The 20,217-nt window shown below is 34.8% G+C and overlaps 1 protein-coding gene across 4 annotated transcripts in view; it reads right to left on the bottom strand.

Moving 5' to 3' along the window:
- Window positions 1-20,217, bottom strand: part of htr4 (5-hydroxytryptamine receptor 4) — a 137,438-nt gene that overhangs the window by 10,207 nt on the left and 107,014 nt on the right. The window contains exon 7 of one of the 4 annotated variants that reach the window (XM_044127247.1): window positions 16,970-17,069. The exons of the other annotated variants lie outside the window; for them this stretch is intronic. Within the exon in view, the coding sequence (XP_043983182.1) occupies window positions 17,006-17,069 (64 nt within the window). The 3' untranslated portion in view covers window positions 16,970-17,005. The remainder of the gene's footprint in view (window positions 1-16,969; window positions 17,070-20,217) is intronic. 4 annotated transcript variants of the gene reach the window in all.

Raw genomic sequence — 20,217 nt, 5'->3', positions numbered from 1 at the left:
CTAATCCCTGCTTTACATCACTATAGAAAGATTATTAGGTCAGAATTGATGGGAAGACCATTTAAAACGCAGATGTCTGCTCTCTGATGTTAATTATAGGACAAGTATAGAACAGTAAACCCTTTTAGTCAGTTGTCATTGAATATTATGAGATGATTTCTGCTTGGTTAAGTAGGGCAGTACTTACTCCCCAATTACTGCTGAGCGATCGATCTCACTAATCTTGCCAATCTTCCTACTCCCATGTTCCAATCAAATAAATTGCAGTTCTATTCTCATTTTAGCAGTTCTTCTGCTTAATAGTTTGTCAGCGAGTGAACATATTTTAGATGATTTAAAATATAGTTGACAACTGAAAAAAGTCGAGTCTGGAGTAGACTTTCTTCAAGGTGTCAAAAAGAAATACGGAGAATTTAAAACAGCTTACTACTTCAATCAAATACTATTTGATGATCTTTGAAGCCAGAATGTTCACTCTCGAATCTAAGTTCAGAAAAAGATTAAGTTAGACTTGAGACTAAGTATAAGCAGCTTTTCTGACAAGTACCACCCTGAAGAATTAAGGAAAGAGGACTTTTAGAAAATGTAATCTTTCTGGCGATTTTTCCACCTCCACTGTTTGGTAAAACTGGTCTGGAAGGATGTCAAAAGCCATTAAGAAGACCTTGGAGATTTATTGCTGAGGCCAAAGAAACCAATCTGCAGCAAATAAACTGTGAAACTGAAATACCAAAGGAAAGCCGCAGCACAGGTTTGTGTTATTTTCTCAGTGGTTCAGAACTGAGGAAGAAAGTTTTTCAATGTTTCCAAAACTTTTAACATTTTTTTGTTCTAAAAAGCTTGGGGCTGACATTGGAAGACTCAAAAGAACATTAGCACCTGAAAATATGAAAGAAATCCTTAAAGCTCATGGTTAATTAGTTGAATTTGTACTTCTGCCCATCTCTGACAGCATATTGTAGCTACTTGCTGCTTTATGAGCCTCTGTCATATGAAGCATTACAGTGCTTGGAGAGAGCTGATTATTGCATTTCCCATTCTCAGTTTAGTTGTTTCATTTTCCCCAAAACAGTCTTTACAAGTAGCTCCTCTTTTAAGCCAGACAAATTTCACTCCACTGAAATTTATTGCTAAGTTAATATAGTGGTGGCATTTACTGACATTATATTATAGTATCCTTAAGCTTAAAAAAAGCCAATTAATTCTGAAACTGTATAATTTCAACAACCAAAATTTAAGTTTGTTGTTTTTTTAAATGTGGTTTAAAGCAACAAAATTGTTCAATCACCTTTCTTCAACTTCATAAAATTTTAAAATGTATTGAAGATGATTTGAGGTTTTGGAGACGTGGACAAACCTACTTCACTTTTTTTAAGATCACCTTTTGGAAAATGTAGCCAAAGAGGTTTCAGTGTTGAGTCTTTGGAGTGACTGAAAATGGACAAGCTTCACGAATTCTAAAAGCATTTTGACTTGTTAAAAACTATGTAAAAAGAAGAAAATCAGAAAAGTGAATCTGATGTGGTTTTTCTCTGCAGAGCATTAAAAAGAGGAAACAAAAGTAGGTAAGAATCCTTAAAAAGAACTGAAAGTTTAAAACAGCGCTAAGAGGATGCCCCTCTCAGCCTGAGCTCTTCATCAGCATATAAAACACCACAGTCCTTTCTCACCTTCTTCACCCATTATAATCAATTGACAGCTAAATTCCCCACTGAGCAGTGTGGAAAAGCAGCTAATTTGCACAATGTTGCTTACTGCAAACAAAAACATTTTTATTTGGTCAAACAAACAATTTAGACAGACAGATAAAATAGAGGAGGCATTTTGAAACCCTGGTTTTCTGGGGTCATGATGAGGTGAAGCTTCAGATGCATCAAAATGTTTGAGCCAGGTCAGCTTGTTATTTTACTTTTCATGTCTTCCTTCCTGTCTTTGAGGAAATGTTTTTTGGCTCAGAGGGAACAGTTTGACTCTGTCCAAACTCAACTGAGACTGATGCTGGTTCTTAACACTGATAAAAATAGACAGCACAAGAGGGAAATCTCTAGCCATACAGTCAATAATAAAACTTCCCTTTGTGACATATCTTATAGTTAGGATTGGTAAAGGCTAAGTTATTCCTTGTAGTTAAGCTTGTCACTAGTCACCTTTCTCTTAACTTTCTTTAAGTGCTTTTGATAAATTAAACTTTGTAGTAAAACGTACATATTATAAAGATTGATCACACACAAAGTGATGTATTGCAAGTATTTCAAGAACTTATTTCTGTTAATTCTGATAGTGTATTTTTGTTCTTTTGTTACTTGTATGAAATTATTCAGTAACTACCAATAATGTAAAACTGCATTACATTATATCTATCTATCTATCTATCTATCTATCTATCTATCTATCTATCTATCTATCTATCTATCTATCTATCTATCTATCTATCTATCTATCTATCTATCTATCTATCTATCTATCTATCTATCTATCTATCTATCTATCTATCTATCTATCTATCTATCTATCTATCTATCTATCTATCTATCTATCTATCTATCTATCTATCTATCTATCTATCTATCTATCTATCTATCTATCTATCTATCTAATCTATCTATCTATATTTATGAACAAATCCAAAAGTTATTTTGGTATTGGTAAACTTTGAATAAGTTTGAATAAAGTTTGTCAATAGGTGAAGTTAACAAAAGTGTTATTGAAGCTCTGTAATCCAAATTGGAGCTGTGACAGACGAGGCTGAATCAGGTCCCAAATTTATCTTGCCACCACACAGTGAGCACAATGGTGAGAGATGTAAAATCCATCTCCAAAGGTTGTTATTAGGGAACTGCTGTAAACTGTGACATATTTTGGTCACAAACACATCTATTTTTAATACTATTTTCATACTTTTTCTTCATCACATTTCCACCACTTCAATTGTGCTGAGCTACAGCTGTTCAACCACTAGTAATACAAATCATATGTGGGTAATGATGGCAGGGGAGGTCCGTCCAACAGGTCAAAAATATTATTGCCATGCAGAATTAACAAGCATTGTACATGAAATACAGCTACCTACCAAATATTGGATTTAACCAGTCCTTTGCAATTGTGATATTGCACACATTAATATTGCAAGTGATATATTGTTCAACTCTTCTCTACAATCACCGTATGCAAATTGTCAGTAGTTTGGAAAGCAAAAGGCTGTTTTTTCTGTTCATTCATTACATACATAAATGTGCATATTTGTTAAACATTACACAGATTTTTAGAAGGGTTGAGCATTTTGTTCAAATTTAACTAAAATTGAAAAAAAAAAAAATTGGCAAGAAATACTCCAGGTTATTGTGGAAAAACAAAACATATATTTTTTTACACATCGTTTCTGCTCAAAAATGTTACTGAAGATGACTTTTTTTGTGCTTTTCTATTCCTCAAAAATATATTCCTTTAAAGAATGTACAAATTATTTACAATTTTATTTCAATAAGAGTCTGTAATTGTTGAGAGTACTGTAATTACTGCTGAGTCCGATTTAACAGTTTTTATACCAGCTGCCTTTATACCTTTCACCTTACCTTTAAACTCCCATTCTGAACAGGTAAAACACTTAATGACCTTTTCTTGGGCAACGGTAGTGAACACTGACTTGCAGTGTTGAGGTGAGCAGCACTGAGGCTGAAAACACTGAACCTCCTGTTCCGTTTGTCTCAGAACATTAATCCAGGCTTCTGCCTGGACAGATTCACAAGGGCACAGGGGTGAAATCTGCAGGACTCCAGGGAACACAAGGCAACACAACTCATGTCCCTGCTTGTGTGTATACAACTGTCAGAACAGCCAGTGTGGGAGGTAAATTCTTAAAGAAGAGATACTAATAATACAGAGTTCAAGCAAGCAGAGCAATATTAATGTCATGATATTGTGATGTGTATCTGAGAGAGTGTGTGTATATTTTAGGACTAAGATCGGTGTACTGCTGGATCTCATTTGATTATTTCTGGATGGCTGATATCTGCAACACAGCGTTCCTCAGCTAATTGCTTACATGACTGGAATGACAAGAAATCACCACTTTGTGTGTGTTCGTGTATGTGTGAGCTGAAAGTACACAGTGTGCCACATAAGTATGCCAGTTGTATGTGTGTTTTACAAATTGACCAACTTTTGTGCACAGAAATTCAGCCATCTGTCTGTATACAAATTATTCCAATTCTTCTCCAGTTTCCAATTCTCCACTCAGTAATATCATTTTTACTTTAAGATACTTTATCCTGCTGTGGGTTTTTCTCACCTTAAGGCCTGACCTGTTTTCATTTGTAATGTGCCACATGCTGCATTTTTATACAAGTCAATGGTAAACTGCAGCCCTGGCTCTAGTAGATTTGATACTAGGAACAAACAGTGTCTGAATAATAGTGGACAAACTCCACACTAGTAGGCAAAAATGGGTAACGTAGAGATAACTAAAAAGGGTTCTGGCTGAGAATATTTCTCTCAAACCAAAGTTAGGCATCCATGGAAACCAAAAACCCCTAAAAAAAACCTTGTGTGTATTTTTATCATGCATAATTTCCACCTCTATGGTGTAAATATGTATCCAGTTAATGAATCCACAAAGTGAATAACAAGTTGAAAGGAGAGCAGAAAACAGGTGTAAGAAAGCTTACACCTGTTAGCTAACCAGCCAGCCTACACTGACAAAAATCATTTTTTTCTTTCATTATGTCACAACAGAGCATTGGTATAACGTTTTAACTTCACCTCCCTTTCAACCTGCCATGAAAATTGGACAAAATATTTTTTATCCCTCCAGCAGGCTGGAGGGATAAAGGTGGCTTCAGCTACCATTAGCAGCAAAAGAGTTCAAGGTTTAAAAAGGGCTGGAAGCAACTGCTAAGTTCTGTGAAGCTGCATGGAATTATACTGAGTTAGAAATAAAAGACAAAGTCAGTGAAATAAATCATAATTAGCTGCATTACAGTGAAATGTCATCTGAATACATTTATCGATCTTTCATAACATAGTACAATTTTTTCCAAGCCTTGCCACTCTATACTGATTTGTAATGTTTCAGCAATGTAATGTCATCGTTTCTGACAGCCTTCTTGAAGTCCCATCATGACATTTCATTAGGCTGTGGTCTGAACTTTGACTAGGTCAGTACAAAACCTTGGTTGTTTTATTTATCAGCTAATATGTTGAAGATTTGTTGCTGTTTTGGGGAACATTTTTCTGCTGATGACCTAGTTTGGGTGAAGCTGGACAGATGGTCTCACACTTGACATCAGAAAACATTGTGTGGTTGCTAAAACAGGCCAGATCAGTTCCCTACCAACATGTTTGACAGTTGGTCTGAGGTGTTTGTCCTGGCTTGCTGTGTTTGGGTTTCCCTAAACATGCGGCTGTGCGTTACAGTCAAACATCTCAACTCATCTGTCCAAAAGACACAAGTTATGTGATAACTTGTGTTATCACAATATGATGAATGATATTGTCATATTCATTTTACAAAGGTAGAACTTTCTCTAGGCAGTGTTTCTGAACAACTTGTTGTTGTTCAGTTTTTTTCCTAATTTATGTTTTCCTTTTTGTACTGTATTTGTTCTACTTGCTGTTTTTGTCATCTCATCTCATCCTATTTTTTTGTATCTTAATTCAGCTAATTTCATTTGTTTCTAACTCCTCTTATCATAATTTAGTTTAGTTAATTTGAGCTCAGCTTACCTGAGTTTTGCTTATCAAAGCTAAGCTGTTATCTTATCTTAGTTTATTTTATCTTAGCAAAGCTTAGATAAAAACTGTAAAATACTAGAATATTTTATGTTCATTTATTCAATTTTATCTCAGATAAAATTGGTTATAAGGTTATGTTCATCAATTTAGATTATCACTTTTATCAGCTCAGATGTTGTGTCGATAATTGGTGTAATTTAACAGGCCTGAGAAGTTAGAAGTCCTTTATATTTTGTTTTTCAAGCATTGCATGTTTTGAGCTCATTATCATTGCAAGGACTTGATGATTGAATCTGATAGGTTCATTACTCCATCGATTATAAGCTCTGACTATAATTACAATGGATTTTGACGCAAGGGTTTTTTTGTTTTTTTTTCCACTAGCTTCTGAAATTGTTTTGGCTCTCATCTGGAGTAAGCATCTTTCTTCATGATGGCATCATTCTGCTGCGTTTTTGTATAGATAAAAAATAAAGATTGCAACTTTTGGTAAATACATCTGGTTTGATATGAAAGGAACTTTCAGAATTAGAACAGAAATGACTTGGTTTTCTCTATAAACAACAATCCATTGTTTGTATTCTTGTCTCGAACACAACCAAACGAATTTTAGAAATCGATGACATGTTTGGTGTCACTAGATCTTTCCTCTATATAAGTACACATAATCCCCAAAATGAAAAAGTGAGCAAATCCTACTTTAAACTTCATTTGGTTGTGTGCTAGTAAATATTTCATATTTGATAAAGTCCACGAACCAAAATTTGTTTTTGTGTCTGGACAATGATCCCCCATGTACCAGATAGTCTGTGAGCATTATGCTGTGACAGGCTTGGTTCTTTTGGTCTCTGCTCCCTTCAACTAAAATGTTGTATACATAGTTTTCACTGTTCAGACAACATTGGAAAAATACCTAACCTGAAGCAATTTGAAGCAAGTTGATCTTTTTAATCCATTTAAACATTTAGAAAACTTATCCTTAAATAGCTTGCTACTTTGAAACAAAACAAAACAAAGGTTTAAAGGGAAATTATGTTTGCTTAACAGTTGAAAAGGGATTTTTGTAAGAGTCATTTACCATTTGCTTAGAAAGAATGGCTAAATGGGTCACAAACTACATCTGCTTTGTTCATTTGATTCCTCTGCTTGGTGGAAGACAAGCCCAGGAAATCAGACATGGTGTTTTTGATTAATTAAGAGTTTTAAAACTTGTTTTTTTGGAGTTAATTATTTGGTAAGCTCTCTAAATGTTTATTTTCTGCCCTTTATTAGAATTAAACAAGAAATAAATGAAAATGGTATCTTTCTGTTTCCTGAAATGTTAAATATTATAGCAATTAGAACTAAAATCACTACACAAACTTCTTCTACAGCAATATTTTCACACTTATTGCTAGACGAACTTGCATTGATAATTTTCCTTTAATAGCACAGATTATGACTTCTATTTCCCAAAGAACTATCAATGCAGCATGATTTAAAAAATGTAGTTTGTAAGATTCTAAAGTTGGACTTATAATTTTTTAAGTTTAACAGACAAATAGTAATGCATTAGGGCACCTTCATATTGGACTAAGATTACACCATGTCAGGGTTCTGCAACTGCAGTCCTCAAAGGCCAGTGTCCTGTAACTTTTAGATGTGTCCCTGATGCAACACACCAAAATCAAATGACTGAATTACCTCCTCAATCAAGTTTGAAAATCCAATGAGCTGATTATTTGACTTAATCAAATAATAATTGACTTATTTGACTTAGATGTGTATTACTGTGGAGACAAAACATCTGGGTCCATGTTACACAGCTGCCACTCAACCTGATCATGCTCACACTAGACTGGCAATGCTCCAAGAACCCTAATTTACTGTGATGTTTGTAGCAGCACGACTGCCAAAGACGTTTTTCCACTGCTCTGGTTGCAACAGCAAGGGTCTCGCAAGGACCTGGTAGAAACAATCCATGTTTTCCCAAAACAAAAAGAGAAATACAATTTCACTTTGCTTATACGCTTTGCAGTTGACAATTAGGAGGCTTCTAACAGAAGCACACACACCACACTTTATGCTGCTGCAGAAATACACCCACACCTCTAAATTTCACACATATGTTGGTTGGGTTGATAAAGGACCAAGGAATATTGTGAGTTCTTCAGACTGCAGTTCAAATGCAAAACACCTTTGAAACAAATGCACTGGATAAACAGACCTTCTGGCACCCACTGGATAAACACTTGTCTTGCCAACTATTCTTGCTTAAAAAATTCTAATTTATTAACTATACAAAATAGTTAAGGTCAATGGTCAAAATTACACAGTCAGCCCTGTGTGTTTTGAGATACACAGGAACATCTCAAAAATGTTAATATTGCATAAAAATGCAATATTTCTTGCCAGTCATTGCAGAACTTCACTTTATTATAGTTTATTGAGAACATAAAATGAAATTTTTCAAGCTATTAGTTTTTTTTATTAACAGTTATAGGAACAATATGTAGTGTATGTATATTTAAGGTTTAAAATGACAACAATGAGTCCATGTAGCTTGAGAGGCACTCTAGATAATATCTAAGTTTTAATTTTCTAATTGCTTTAAAATTAATTACAAAGCCTCTAATAGCTGACTAAATTAATGTCCAATTACTGGCTGGTTCATTGACTATGTATTCAAACCTTTCTTACCTTTAATCAACTGTCTTACTAACATTGGATAGATACAGAGGGACTTATTTTTGCCTTTGTTCTTTATGAACCTCCTTGGACATCAAATGCTGCACTATATAAGAGTTTCTGCCTGTTCACACACCATGCATCTCTTACTGAGGCAACATGAATAATATAGAAGGGAAAGTAGAAAATTTCCTCCCAAGCTGAGCTCTATACCTGGCAGGAAGGAAAAATGACGTCCCTGCAGTGTGGAGTCCCGTGAGACGAGGCAGAATAAGTTCATATTTGCATGAAGCTCAGAAAGAAGAAAATAAACAGGCCTGCATAAACAGATGGAGAGTAATCATGAATGAAACCTCAGAGAAAGTCAATATGTGTGAGAGCACAGGTTTATGTATTGGCTTTCTGCATTTGTGAGTCAGCAAAACAAGGAAAAACATTGTGTGTAACCAAGAATAAAGGAACGTAAAAAAAAGTAAAGGAAGGGGTAAACAAATCCCGCTTCTTTGCTGCATATCATTTTGTGAAGCAAAGAAGGATCCAAGAAACTGCTCAGGATTTGAGCTTAGGTTGCTTTGTCTCTGCTGCCTAATTGCTAATCACAGTAGTGCCAACCACACAGGCCACAGCTTTATTTTTGGCAAAAGGCTTTGTTTGATATTCCCGCCAGGACTCCATGATGGAAAGTTCAAAGAATTCCAGACTTTAAACACATTTTGGTTTACCACATCAAACTCCACCAAAATGATTGGTTAATAACAGCAGGTGCTGGAAATAAAATGTAATTCAATGTCTAAGAGTCTTGATAAAAATAATAAATAATTATGAAAAGAAAGTGGTATAAAAATGATATAAAATCCCAAAGTGTTAAGCAATTCATATATTTTAACCTATTCACCAGAAAAAAGCAACATTTGGTATATTAAGGGATGAATTTTTTATATTTATCTGAAAAATTTTATCTCTCAGTCCTTGTAAGCTATGTAGATCCTAAGAAAAACAGTATACATTTGCAGAACACCCTTGTTACTAATATGTAATTTTAAAGTAAAATATTCCAAGCACATTTTAAGCTATATATTTAAAGTCAGTTGCAAACACTTAGAGCAGCTTCAAATTTTCTCAGGATATTCAGCCCAGCGTCAGAATATATAACACTCCTCAAAGTAGCAAAACACCCAAGGGAGCTTCATCCCAGAGTCTATAGGCCCCAGTTCACATGTTAAATCCATGACAATGCAATTAGGAAATGACTGAAACAACAGCAGTCAAACGTAAGGTTATCTGTCTATAAACTGATGCTTGAAATGATCAAGTAGCAAATCTCCAGGAAAATGGCTAAGATTAGGATTGCTTGTAACTGTTACTGCTGCTTAAGGTAGTTTTGCAAAAGCATTTTACATTCCTTCAGGAATGCCAGAGATCATAATGTCTCTTAATCCCACAATATGGAAACTGCATGAGAGCCGCTCAAAAATATACTAAGTAAACAAAGCATACTAACTTGAGAATTTAGCACAATTTTGAATGCATTTCAGAAAATGACAGCACACTGAAAAAAAGGGAAGGCATTCACTCTGGCTCTACAGACAAGCACCTTAAATAGCAGCCCAACCTTATTAATAGCTGATGTCACGAGGTAAGCTAAAAATCAATACTATACCCAATAATATGAATATGTATTAGAAACTGCAGAATACATTGGCAAAGTCCCTCAATTCATTAAAAAACCTTGATTCTGAGTACACACAGGCACACAGGCAAAGTGCTGAACTTAGGGGTGACATGCTTCATATGCAAACATATTCTTGCATTTTCAATTCTTACATTACATCTCTGAATGGTTTACACTGTTAGGTTAAAAAAAATGCATGATTTAGAATATTAAACCACTTTGGCAACAGATGCCAAGTTGAACCAAGGATGTTGGACACAGACATGCACATGTGGCTGTGGTAAACCACTTACAGGCTGTTTATGCAGACTTTATAGTGTGTGTGTATGCATGTGTGGGCCAGATGCATCCATCTTGTTTATAGTAATTGTTGTTTTCATCTTAGTGAAGCTGCATTTTCTTCTAAAAAAAAGACAGAGGGAAAGATGGAGAGAGGAACAAAGAAAAAGGAGACTGGAGTGACGCAGAGGTGAAGAGGCAGTGGCCCACACAGCGAGTCAATTCAATTAGGAAATGAAAATCCTTCCTGACCATTTTAATGTGGTTACTGATTGAGGGCAACTCTCTTGATGATCAATCCACATGTTTAGAATGAACTGTTGCCACCAGATCCAGCCATGGTGGGCAATGGCACACAGGTTTAAAAGTAATTTGAATTCATAGGTTCAGGATTTAATATTGAAGACCAGATTGTTCCAGCAACCACAACAGAACCTAGTGAAGTTTGGCCAGAGCTTTCAGGGAAGGTCAGGTTGACCAAAAGGTCTTTTTGTATACCATACATAGGATGTTAATAGATGTTAGAGGTTTTGAAGTCCAAAAATACTTTCAAGGTGATAAAATAAAGCAATTGCCAGCACAAAGATAAATTGCTGACAAATTTATTTGAAATTCAAAGACATATTTTTTTTGTGTGCTGGGATTAATTAGTGCTGGACCACAGATATGTCTAAAACTGGCAAGGCTCTGGGCTTGCAAAAACTGTAATAATGAACTCCTGTTTATACGATTCTTTGCTCCAGTTCAAACCTAACACAAAATCTTCTTTGGAAATTTATATTTCAATTTTTGGATTTTTGATTAATAAAGAGTGCAATGTAATGAGTAATGTGTCTGAAATCAGTGTCTGCCCGAGTCTGACCGAGAGGCGGGGTTCACCCTGGACAGGTCGCCAGTCTGTCTCAGGACAACACAGAGAGACAAACGGGATAAACGACCATGCACACACACTCACACCTAGGGAGAATTTAGAGAGACCAATTAACCTAACAGTCATGTGTTTGTATCAAATCAAACCCAGGACTGTGTTGCTGCAAGACAACTGCGCCAATGTGCCGCCTATCCCTACTTTTTAATGTACCTAAAACATTTTGGGTACATTAAGATGAATTTGTGTTTTTGTTAATTCAATAGATGTTAGATAATAACAATCATGGTAAGAAAGGCTTTTGACGTCTAATTGATATGTTCACCAAATTCTACAATAATCTAAACCCAACCAAAAGTATAACACACAGACACAAACACACACAGACTTCATATATATAAAAAGTTTCCACACCCCAAAAAAGTCTAGATGCAAAAAATACCTACATTTGAATGAGGGGGAAATTTCTTTTATCATGTCAATAAAACTGGCAATCATGTTGCTGGCTGACAAACTGGCTAAAAAATGAAAACACAAATGACCACATTTATTCTAACATTGCCATGTTTTGGTGATTTGGAGAAAAGTGATGATCATCAGTTCTCCAGTATCTGTGCTAGTTATTTCCGTCTCCTCAGTCTAATAAAATTATCTCTCACAGTAAGTTGGTATGTTAGACTGAGTTCAAGACTCAATTTTTTGTTCATTTTATTTTACAAATTAAAATACCCATAATAGACTTTCATGAAATTATTTTCCCATACACACAGGCAGTAATAACTCCAAACATGGGTAGCCTATAAAAATTAAAAACACACCACAATTCAGGACATCTCCTCCAGGGTTCACTGAATGTTTGAACAGCAGCTAAAACACACAGCGGAGCAGTAGAAACAGCTGGAAACACACACCTATTAAACACAAACACAATTTAACCTGAGAACAACAGGGTGCATAAAAAGGCTAAGTAAAGAACACATGTCTGGCTTACCACAAAGCAAGGATTTTTCAGATATGAAAAAGAAACACTACAGCAATAAATGCCTTAATCCACGTGACTCTTATAACATCATTCGTTTTATGTAACAGGAATAGATCCAAGACTACTTGCAAATGCTACTGAAGCAAAACCATACAACCTCTGCTGATATGAATGTTTTCTCCTGGAAACACTGCTTCCAATTTTTTACAAAATAGAAATATATGTTCTAAAAAGCATTCGGCCTCGAAGTTAGCACTTTGTAAAACCACTTTTCACAGGATTTATAGCAGCAGGTTTTCTGGGAAAGGTTTCTACAATCTGTGCATACATGGGGATTGAAGTTTTTGCCAATTCTTTTAAGCAAATCAAGCTACACCTCAGTCAAACTGGGTGGAGAGCAACTGTAAGCAGCAATTTTCTCAATTAGATTTAGGTCTGGACTCATGCAGTGACGTAAATCCTCTGGCCAATCAACAAATGCAGTCTGGTGCCAATCAAATTACTTGCATGCAATACCCAGGTTGGCCTGGCTCGGGCCACTTGAAGAAAACAGGGAAAAAACAGAGCAGTATTTGCAAATGGAGACAAATCCGACCAGGGCCCATTGGGGAACAACCGGCTACAGCCAAGCCGAGGAGAAGGGTCTAAATCAAAGCTTTCCTTGTTCAACCTGTTGGTTCTGATGGACAGTTTGCAGTTATGCAAAACATTCTTAATTTTAAATTAAGTGCTTAATTTACAGTGCTCCATGGCATATTCAGAGCTGAGGATGATTTATAACCTAACCCTTCTGTTTTTACTAAGATTAAAGTACTGGCATCTGAACTCTTTTTCCTAATTGAATTACTTTAGAACATAATATGCTGCAATAGATTTCATTCAGTTATATCAGACTAAAAATGGTTGAACTGGATTTAACATTTTTTTATATTTTATTGCAAAATATTTTTAACCATGCAATGTATCGCTTTCCTCCCACCCCATAAACATGTTGCTACTGCTGGTCTCACACAAAAAGGCATAATTAAAAACACTCAGGCTTCTGGTTGTAATGTGACTAAATGAGGAAATCTTCAGAGGATATGAATATATTACCAGACATTGTAGTGAAATGGGATTTTATGCAATGGAGAAACACAAAGCTCAGCCAAGACAGTTGACTTCTGCTACAAATATCAAACAACTGAGTCACTGCATTCCCTAACAGATCTTTTGATGAGAGATTATCACTGGTGGCCATGTTAACCTCTGTCAAACATTATGTTAGAATTATAATTTTGATTCTGAAAGTTTACAGTTTTGGCACAAAGGTGAAACATTTTTGTTCAACATGAAAAAAGGCTACCCACAGAAGAGAAGGTTCTGACTGACATGATTGCTTTTTTCTCTCATTCTTGGAACTAAAATTATCAATAAAATGAATCCAGCAACTCTTTGCTCATAACGTGCAAAAAGACAATACCTTTACTTCTTAAAGAATGAACAACTGCATCACAATAGCAGGAAAAGATGTCTGAAGAACTTCATGGAGAACATTGAAAGGTGTATCTTCAGCAGCAAACACAGTTCAGCTACTGGTTGGAGCACGCTGTTGCAATATCTTCCAGTGAAGGAGGTTGATTTCAGGCAGATGATTATCTGAATGCATACTGCAGTACCATTTAAAGAGCTATGACAACATTCACACTTATAGCTCTTAAAATGGCGCTAGAGTCTGCAACAAGCTATGTTAACGTTCCACAGCTAAAACTTGTCAGCATCTTTTGTCTATTGAGAAACTAAACGTAGAAATAATCTAGGAATAAAAAATATCAAGTGCAGGAATGCAGATATTTCAAAGTTGTATTATAAAAAAATTGTACACTTTTTATCTGGTTCAAATAAAACAAGTATCACCTTGTATCATCTGTCCTTTTAGAAATTCACACAAACAACAGTCATCATTTTTTTGTCAAAAAAACAAACAAACAAACTCTTTAGCCAAATATTGGTGGGGGTGTATGTTTATAATCATATTAAAAAAAAATTTAATATGTGTTTTGATGAGCCTGTTAATGGATTAAATGTGACTTTTAAAAATAAATTTAAGTAGATAATTAAGTAGGTATTTTTTTACTGAGCCAACACTTCTTTATTAAAATTGTTTTTTATTTTTCTGACATAAATTTAATGCTTTTATTAGTTGTAAGCACAAAATCATCATAATTAACAGGAATATAACAACAATCTGTGTGTAATTAATCTATACGTGTTTAACTTTGTGAATTGAGTTAGTGAATTTTCAACCATATTCTAATGTAAAAATTATGAAGCTGTATATTTGATGCTACGTAAAATATTAACAGCATTTTTCATGAAAACAAATTCAAAAAGTTATTGTTGTACTGTCAGCCCACTCAAAAAAGGGTAATTCATTTGACACCAACATTGTCTAACAAACTTCCTATTAGGACATGCATGCCCAAAAATATTGTATGTAAACATGTGAGCATAACAGATATCTACTTTTTATAATGATAAGTGTTTGTGGTTGTCATAAACCTGGAAAAAATCATCTTGAAATTATATACTCTAAAAAAAGATTGTTATAATGTACAAAAATGTGACAAAATGAGTTCTCCAATGTGTGTGCATATACTTTTGTGTGCACAAGTGTGTTACTTGATGTCTTGCAGCCTCAAACGCCCTCCAGGGAGACAAACTGTGTTGAGTAGTGATGTAATTAGAACCAAGTATCTTGCCAGTGTAGCCACAAGTGCACCAGAGCGATCCAGGGACATTTAAGTGGACAAAGTGGACAGAGGAGGGACAGTAAAAAGATTGCCTTCCATTGCTTGAAACCACTCTTAATCTCTTTAGCATCCTTCTCAATTCCCCTGTTTTATCACCTTCTCAATTGAAATCAAGCTGCAAGCTGCATGTCCTGTAAATGCCTTGCTTTCCTACCTTCTCCAATTATCATAAATCACAATCTAAAATATTTTCAGTGTTTTTCATCCATCTGGTGTGACAGCTCCATCTATTCTACTAAAGTTAATCAGCTAGCATGATTAATAGCATCCTTTTCCAAATTCATTTACATATCTTACAGTGATTTCCTTAGTAAAAAGTATATATTGGACAACAACATGGTCTAATTTGAGAAATTGTAAGCACAAAAACATATTGACGCCATAAAATGTGATCAGTGTCCTCTATGTAGTCTAAATAAATTGCTACATATTGGTGAATCTATAATAACTGCCCAGAATTCTTTTATTTAAATAACTATAAATGCATGACATGCTAATAAATGCCCTGGCAGTATATGTTCAAACCAACTGCTGTCGAATATTATTGGTGACAAATTTTGTTTTTCTCAAATCATCCTCAGAGCGCTTTGCAAGGCTTCTCAGACTCCTAAATCATTCAGACACATTAAAATGACAAGGAGCTTTACCTCTACTATGATTTTCTTAGAAACAATTGATTCTGAACCTTCTAGCAATTTTACATTTTCTGCCCTCTCACTTTGAACAGATTGTGGCCAGTTCAGAGTAGAACTGCATCGACCAGTAAATTGAGCAGTTTTGATTTCGGCTCAGCTTGCTCTTCTGTCTGTCTGTCCGTCTTCCGTCACCTCAACCAAGAGATGATAATACACATTCAGTAATACCTAAGTATTAATATTATCTAATATATTACTTAATATATTGCTAATATATTACTCAAGATATTACTTCTAATATCTAGTATATGAAGTAATATACTGCATTCAGGTTTTCAGGAACGTACACTCCCTGTTCTGAAATGTCCTGAAGCCATGCACAACCCTATATTTTCAACTGTGGGTACTGTTAGCAAAACTAAATTAGCTTCCTATTTGACATTGTATATTCTAGCAAGTTTTCAGCAAACATCTTGTGAAAAAATAATTTTCAAATGAATTATTTATTTAATATAATTGACAAGAAAGATCCTCAACAAATGGTTTGATTGTAAACTCTTATTTAAACATCCTAAATCGAAGCCTGGAGTCTGATCAAATGAATGAAGGGGATACTAAGTGTATAGAAAACAGTTGTTCATAATTGATTTCCTTGTTGCATGTTGATCTATGGCTTTGTATATGTATATGGCTACAGTATTTATAATAAATAAAATATATAAACACATGGTAGGAATAGTAACATATAAGAATGTTGGCAAAACTAAACACAATGTCATCTTTGCATAATGTGAATGACAAATCATAGCATAAGTTAATGGGTTTTCATGCAGTTTTTAAAAGTTATATCAAATCACACAAACTTGTCAAATTAAGCAACATTCTGGATATAGCTAAAATTTAAAAGGTATAGGTAACATCTGTCAGTGTTAATCCAGATGGATAGTTTTAATTTTGATGATTGTGGGTTAAGGCAAATTAAAACCTGACATTTAGTTATTCCTGTTTTTCTGGACCTTTTTTAAACCACACTTTTTCCATCCACTCAACTTTCCATTAATATGCTTGAAAATCGATATTTAAACAGCCAGCATTTTATTCTTATTTGTTGCATCTTTTTTAAAATTTTGTGACTTATGTGTTGGATAATTTTAACTTAAGGGTTAGTGCTAAGCAAAACCTATCATGATAAACAGACAAAAAATTTCAAAGCTATGAGTTTTCTTTTATGACTAAATTACTTGAATAAAGAAACTTTTAGAAAGCACCAAAGTTAATGAGATACATTTGAAAATCTTAAGTTTCATTGCTTGTGTCACGGTGTGCAAGGCTGGACAGACTCACTTGACAGAACCTTGAGGTTCCCTAGAAATACAGCAGCTAGACAGGCACTGGTCTGGTGTTGCAGAACCAGAGCAACAGCTTGGAGGCAGAGGAGCAGCCACTGGAGAAAACGGAGAGGGAAGAAGAGGAAAAGTAAAGGAGAATGTGGATCAAACAAAATGATGAAAAATTGAAATAAAAGTACAACCCCAACAAGAGATAAGAAAAATAAATGACAGGTAAAATGATGCAAAAAAGAAAGGTATAAAATAGGGAAAACAATGAAGAAATTGTTTTATAAAACAATGAGAATAAAGGAAGGGCATGAAAATAACGTGGACCCAATAATGGAAAGTCTCAGAAAAAGGCAGTTAAGCAAAACCAAATGTAGAAACAATAATGTGACAAAAAAAATAATAACCAGAGAAAATAAAATGTGATGATGTACCAAGAAATGGAAAAAAGATGCACAAAACACAAGATTAAAGGAGTAATGAAGGATGGTTGTAACAGAGGGAGGGGCCAGGAGAAAGAAAGGGAGGAGCAGAAAAAGGAAAAACAAGGTTAGTTTACACCAAGAGGATTCATCAGACAGCAGGCAGGAAAGACTTCAGAATGGGTGTGAAAATCTGAGTGTCTTAATATTTGTGATATATGGTAGATAATTTCTCAACAAGCAAACCTGGTGTGCATAAATATAACTTACAATAAGATATAGATATATTTTTCTTTTTACCATTGTTTTTCAACCTTAAACCTGAGTGTCTGTTGTTAAAGACAGACAATGTTAAATAACCAACTATAGTACACCAATTATATTTTTAGATTTTATATCCAGTACAATAGATTAAATATTTATAGTAGTAAAACTAAGATGTAAAGTCGTAAAGTATGAGCTTCATTATCAGCAGTCAAATCTCAAAACTAACTGTAGGAATGACCCCATGCTTTGGGTCACATGCTCAGCAATAATGCTTCATATAAACATTCATACATTTGCACAACAAAATCACATTTAACCTCTTACCAGGATCATGGATCTGGAGCAGAATCTTTCAGTAAATTAACATTAAAGTAAGAGAAAACAAAAACAAGTGATAGTTTGTTATTTTTGCATGGACAAGAAGAATGGAGAACAAAGACCAATTGCTAGATGTGCAAAGTTTGTAGAGATATACCCCAAAATTGCAGTAAAAAGGGTTTCTACAAAGCATAAACTCAAGGGAGCTTAAAATAAATGCATGTTGCACTTCTCAAATTTATAATTGTAAGAAAAATTGAAGACTATGTAATATTTTTCTTCATGTTCATGTGCTATTTTATCTTGGTCTGAAACATAAAATACTCTAATGTACATTTAAGTAACATTACATTGAAACATTGGACATTTGTGAGAAACAGATTTTTCACCAGATTCAGTCGATCCCTACTCTGACTTTCAGAATTAAATTATCTATATTTAATAAAACTTTCTGAGCAGATTGATGCCCACACAGATCTTGCAGACCTAAGTTCAAACTCTGAAATGTTTTCTTTTAAACTCTAAAATGTTGTCTCCAACTAACAGCTACAGTAATGACCTCAGTCTGCTTTTGATTACAGTTTGAAGCAGGCATATGAATATTACTTTCCAAGACATTCTGAATAAATTCTACAGTAACTTCAACAGGTACCGACCTACTAAAAAAGTTAGTTTGTGAATATAATGAGGGGATGAGAGAGAAAGAGATGGACCAACGGATTGAAACGTGGCAACCACAAGCTTACTGACTAAAGTACACCGGGTTGAAAGATAAATCAGGCTGGGATATTGGACAAGAAGAGTCTGTGCGGGTGGGGTGGACGGTTATTTCTTTCCCATTATGCCAACATTCTACAGAGGAAAATGGAAAAGCTCTTTTGATTTCCAGAAATCTTAGATACTTTGCAATTTCTTTGCTGCAGTTAAAATAAAAGAAAGGCTCAACATGAAGCATTTTAACACTGAGAATTAAATGCATCAAATTAAAATCAACAAACCTGTTTTTTATTGCATCTTACTGAAATATTTAATGAGAAGTTAGACACTAACATTGACAATCCAAGAGGTTTGCCACAAATGAAAAGCGGTTTCATGCAGAAAATCTGTCACCTGCTGAGAGCATGGAAACCTGTACAAGACTGACTCTTTAATGAATTTTTCTCCCAGAAGTAATGTCTCTATACATGTCCAGGACTGAAATTGCATAATGTCGGCTTGTTCCATTACTGTCTTTACTTGACATTAGATTTGTTTCTAATGAAGATACAACTCTCTTTACAGTAGCATTGTTAATCCTGCAGATGGTTGTTCATTTATACAACATTTCAGAAAGGTTGCCTTTTCTCCAGTAACCTTTTTCATAAAATACCACTGTGGTTCACACAGTAATTGTACTTTGCACCCGGTGACACAGGCTACTATGGCAACCTGTTACCTATAATCAGCCCACTTCCTTCAGCTTGTTCATCCTATGGCTGCAGGCTGCATTTCTTCAGTCTGAAAACAATGAGCATGGAGCTGCAGCTGTACACAACTTAATCAATATTTGTGCAGCGACAACATTCTCATTACTTTCTCTTCTTATTTAAACAAACATCAAGCGTTTTATGAGATGACATACTCAAAACTAAGGCTCTGACTAAGCACCAGTAAAAAACATCATAAAATTAAAGGTAAATTTGATCATGTAAAACTCTCCAAAGCTGCATAATTTGAAAATAATTATATGGGTTTGACTTGGCTCAGGTTTAGTTGTTGGGTCCAATGGACTGACTTTAGGTTTAAACAAGGACAGAAAGTTCGTCCTTTTCCACATTTTTGACTTACGACTAATAATAAATGTGAATAACTACCATCTTGTTCAGAAATTACTGTCTTTACATCTGAATGAGAGCACGTGTTAGCCTGACTTGTATGTTATAGGTTTGCTGTTGAATGTAGCTGACAATCAACAGCTTGAAGCCACCACTTCATGTTAGGCTAGTATTGTTTCAGATAGGTAACAGACCTAGTGTACAATTCAACCCAGAATATGTTTAAAATGCAAAAGAAACAAAGAAAAAAACTTATTTCAGAAATCAAAGTTGACAGGCAAGCTTTCAAGTGTGAAAATTATGTGCAGTTATGACTCTTCAAAAACATGATATGAACATGTGCCTTAAGTCATTTTCACAGGCGTACAATGTTTCTCTAAAAGGAGCTGCAGTGATGCAGCAGCTGCTGTTCGACCAAAAAGCAGGTGTGTTTT

Source organism: Gambusia affinis, linkage group LG09 (genome assembly GCF_019740435.1).
Source record: "Gambusia affinis linkage group LG09, SWU_Gaff_1.0, whole genome shotgun sequence".
NCBI classification, from domain to species: domain Eukaryota; kingdom Metazoa; phylum Chordata; class Actinopteri; order Cyprinodontiformes; family Poeciliidae; genus Gambusia; species Gambusia affinis.
The sequence above is the reverse complement of the archived record's forward strand: the minus strand, read 5'-3'. Positions and strand labels throughout refer to the sequence as shown.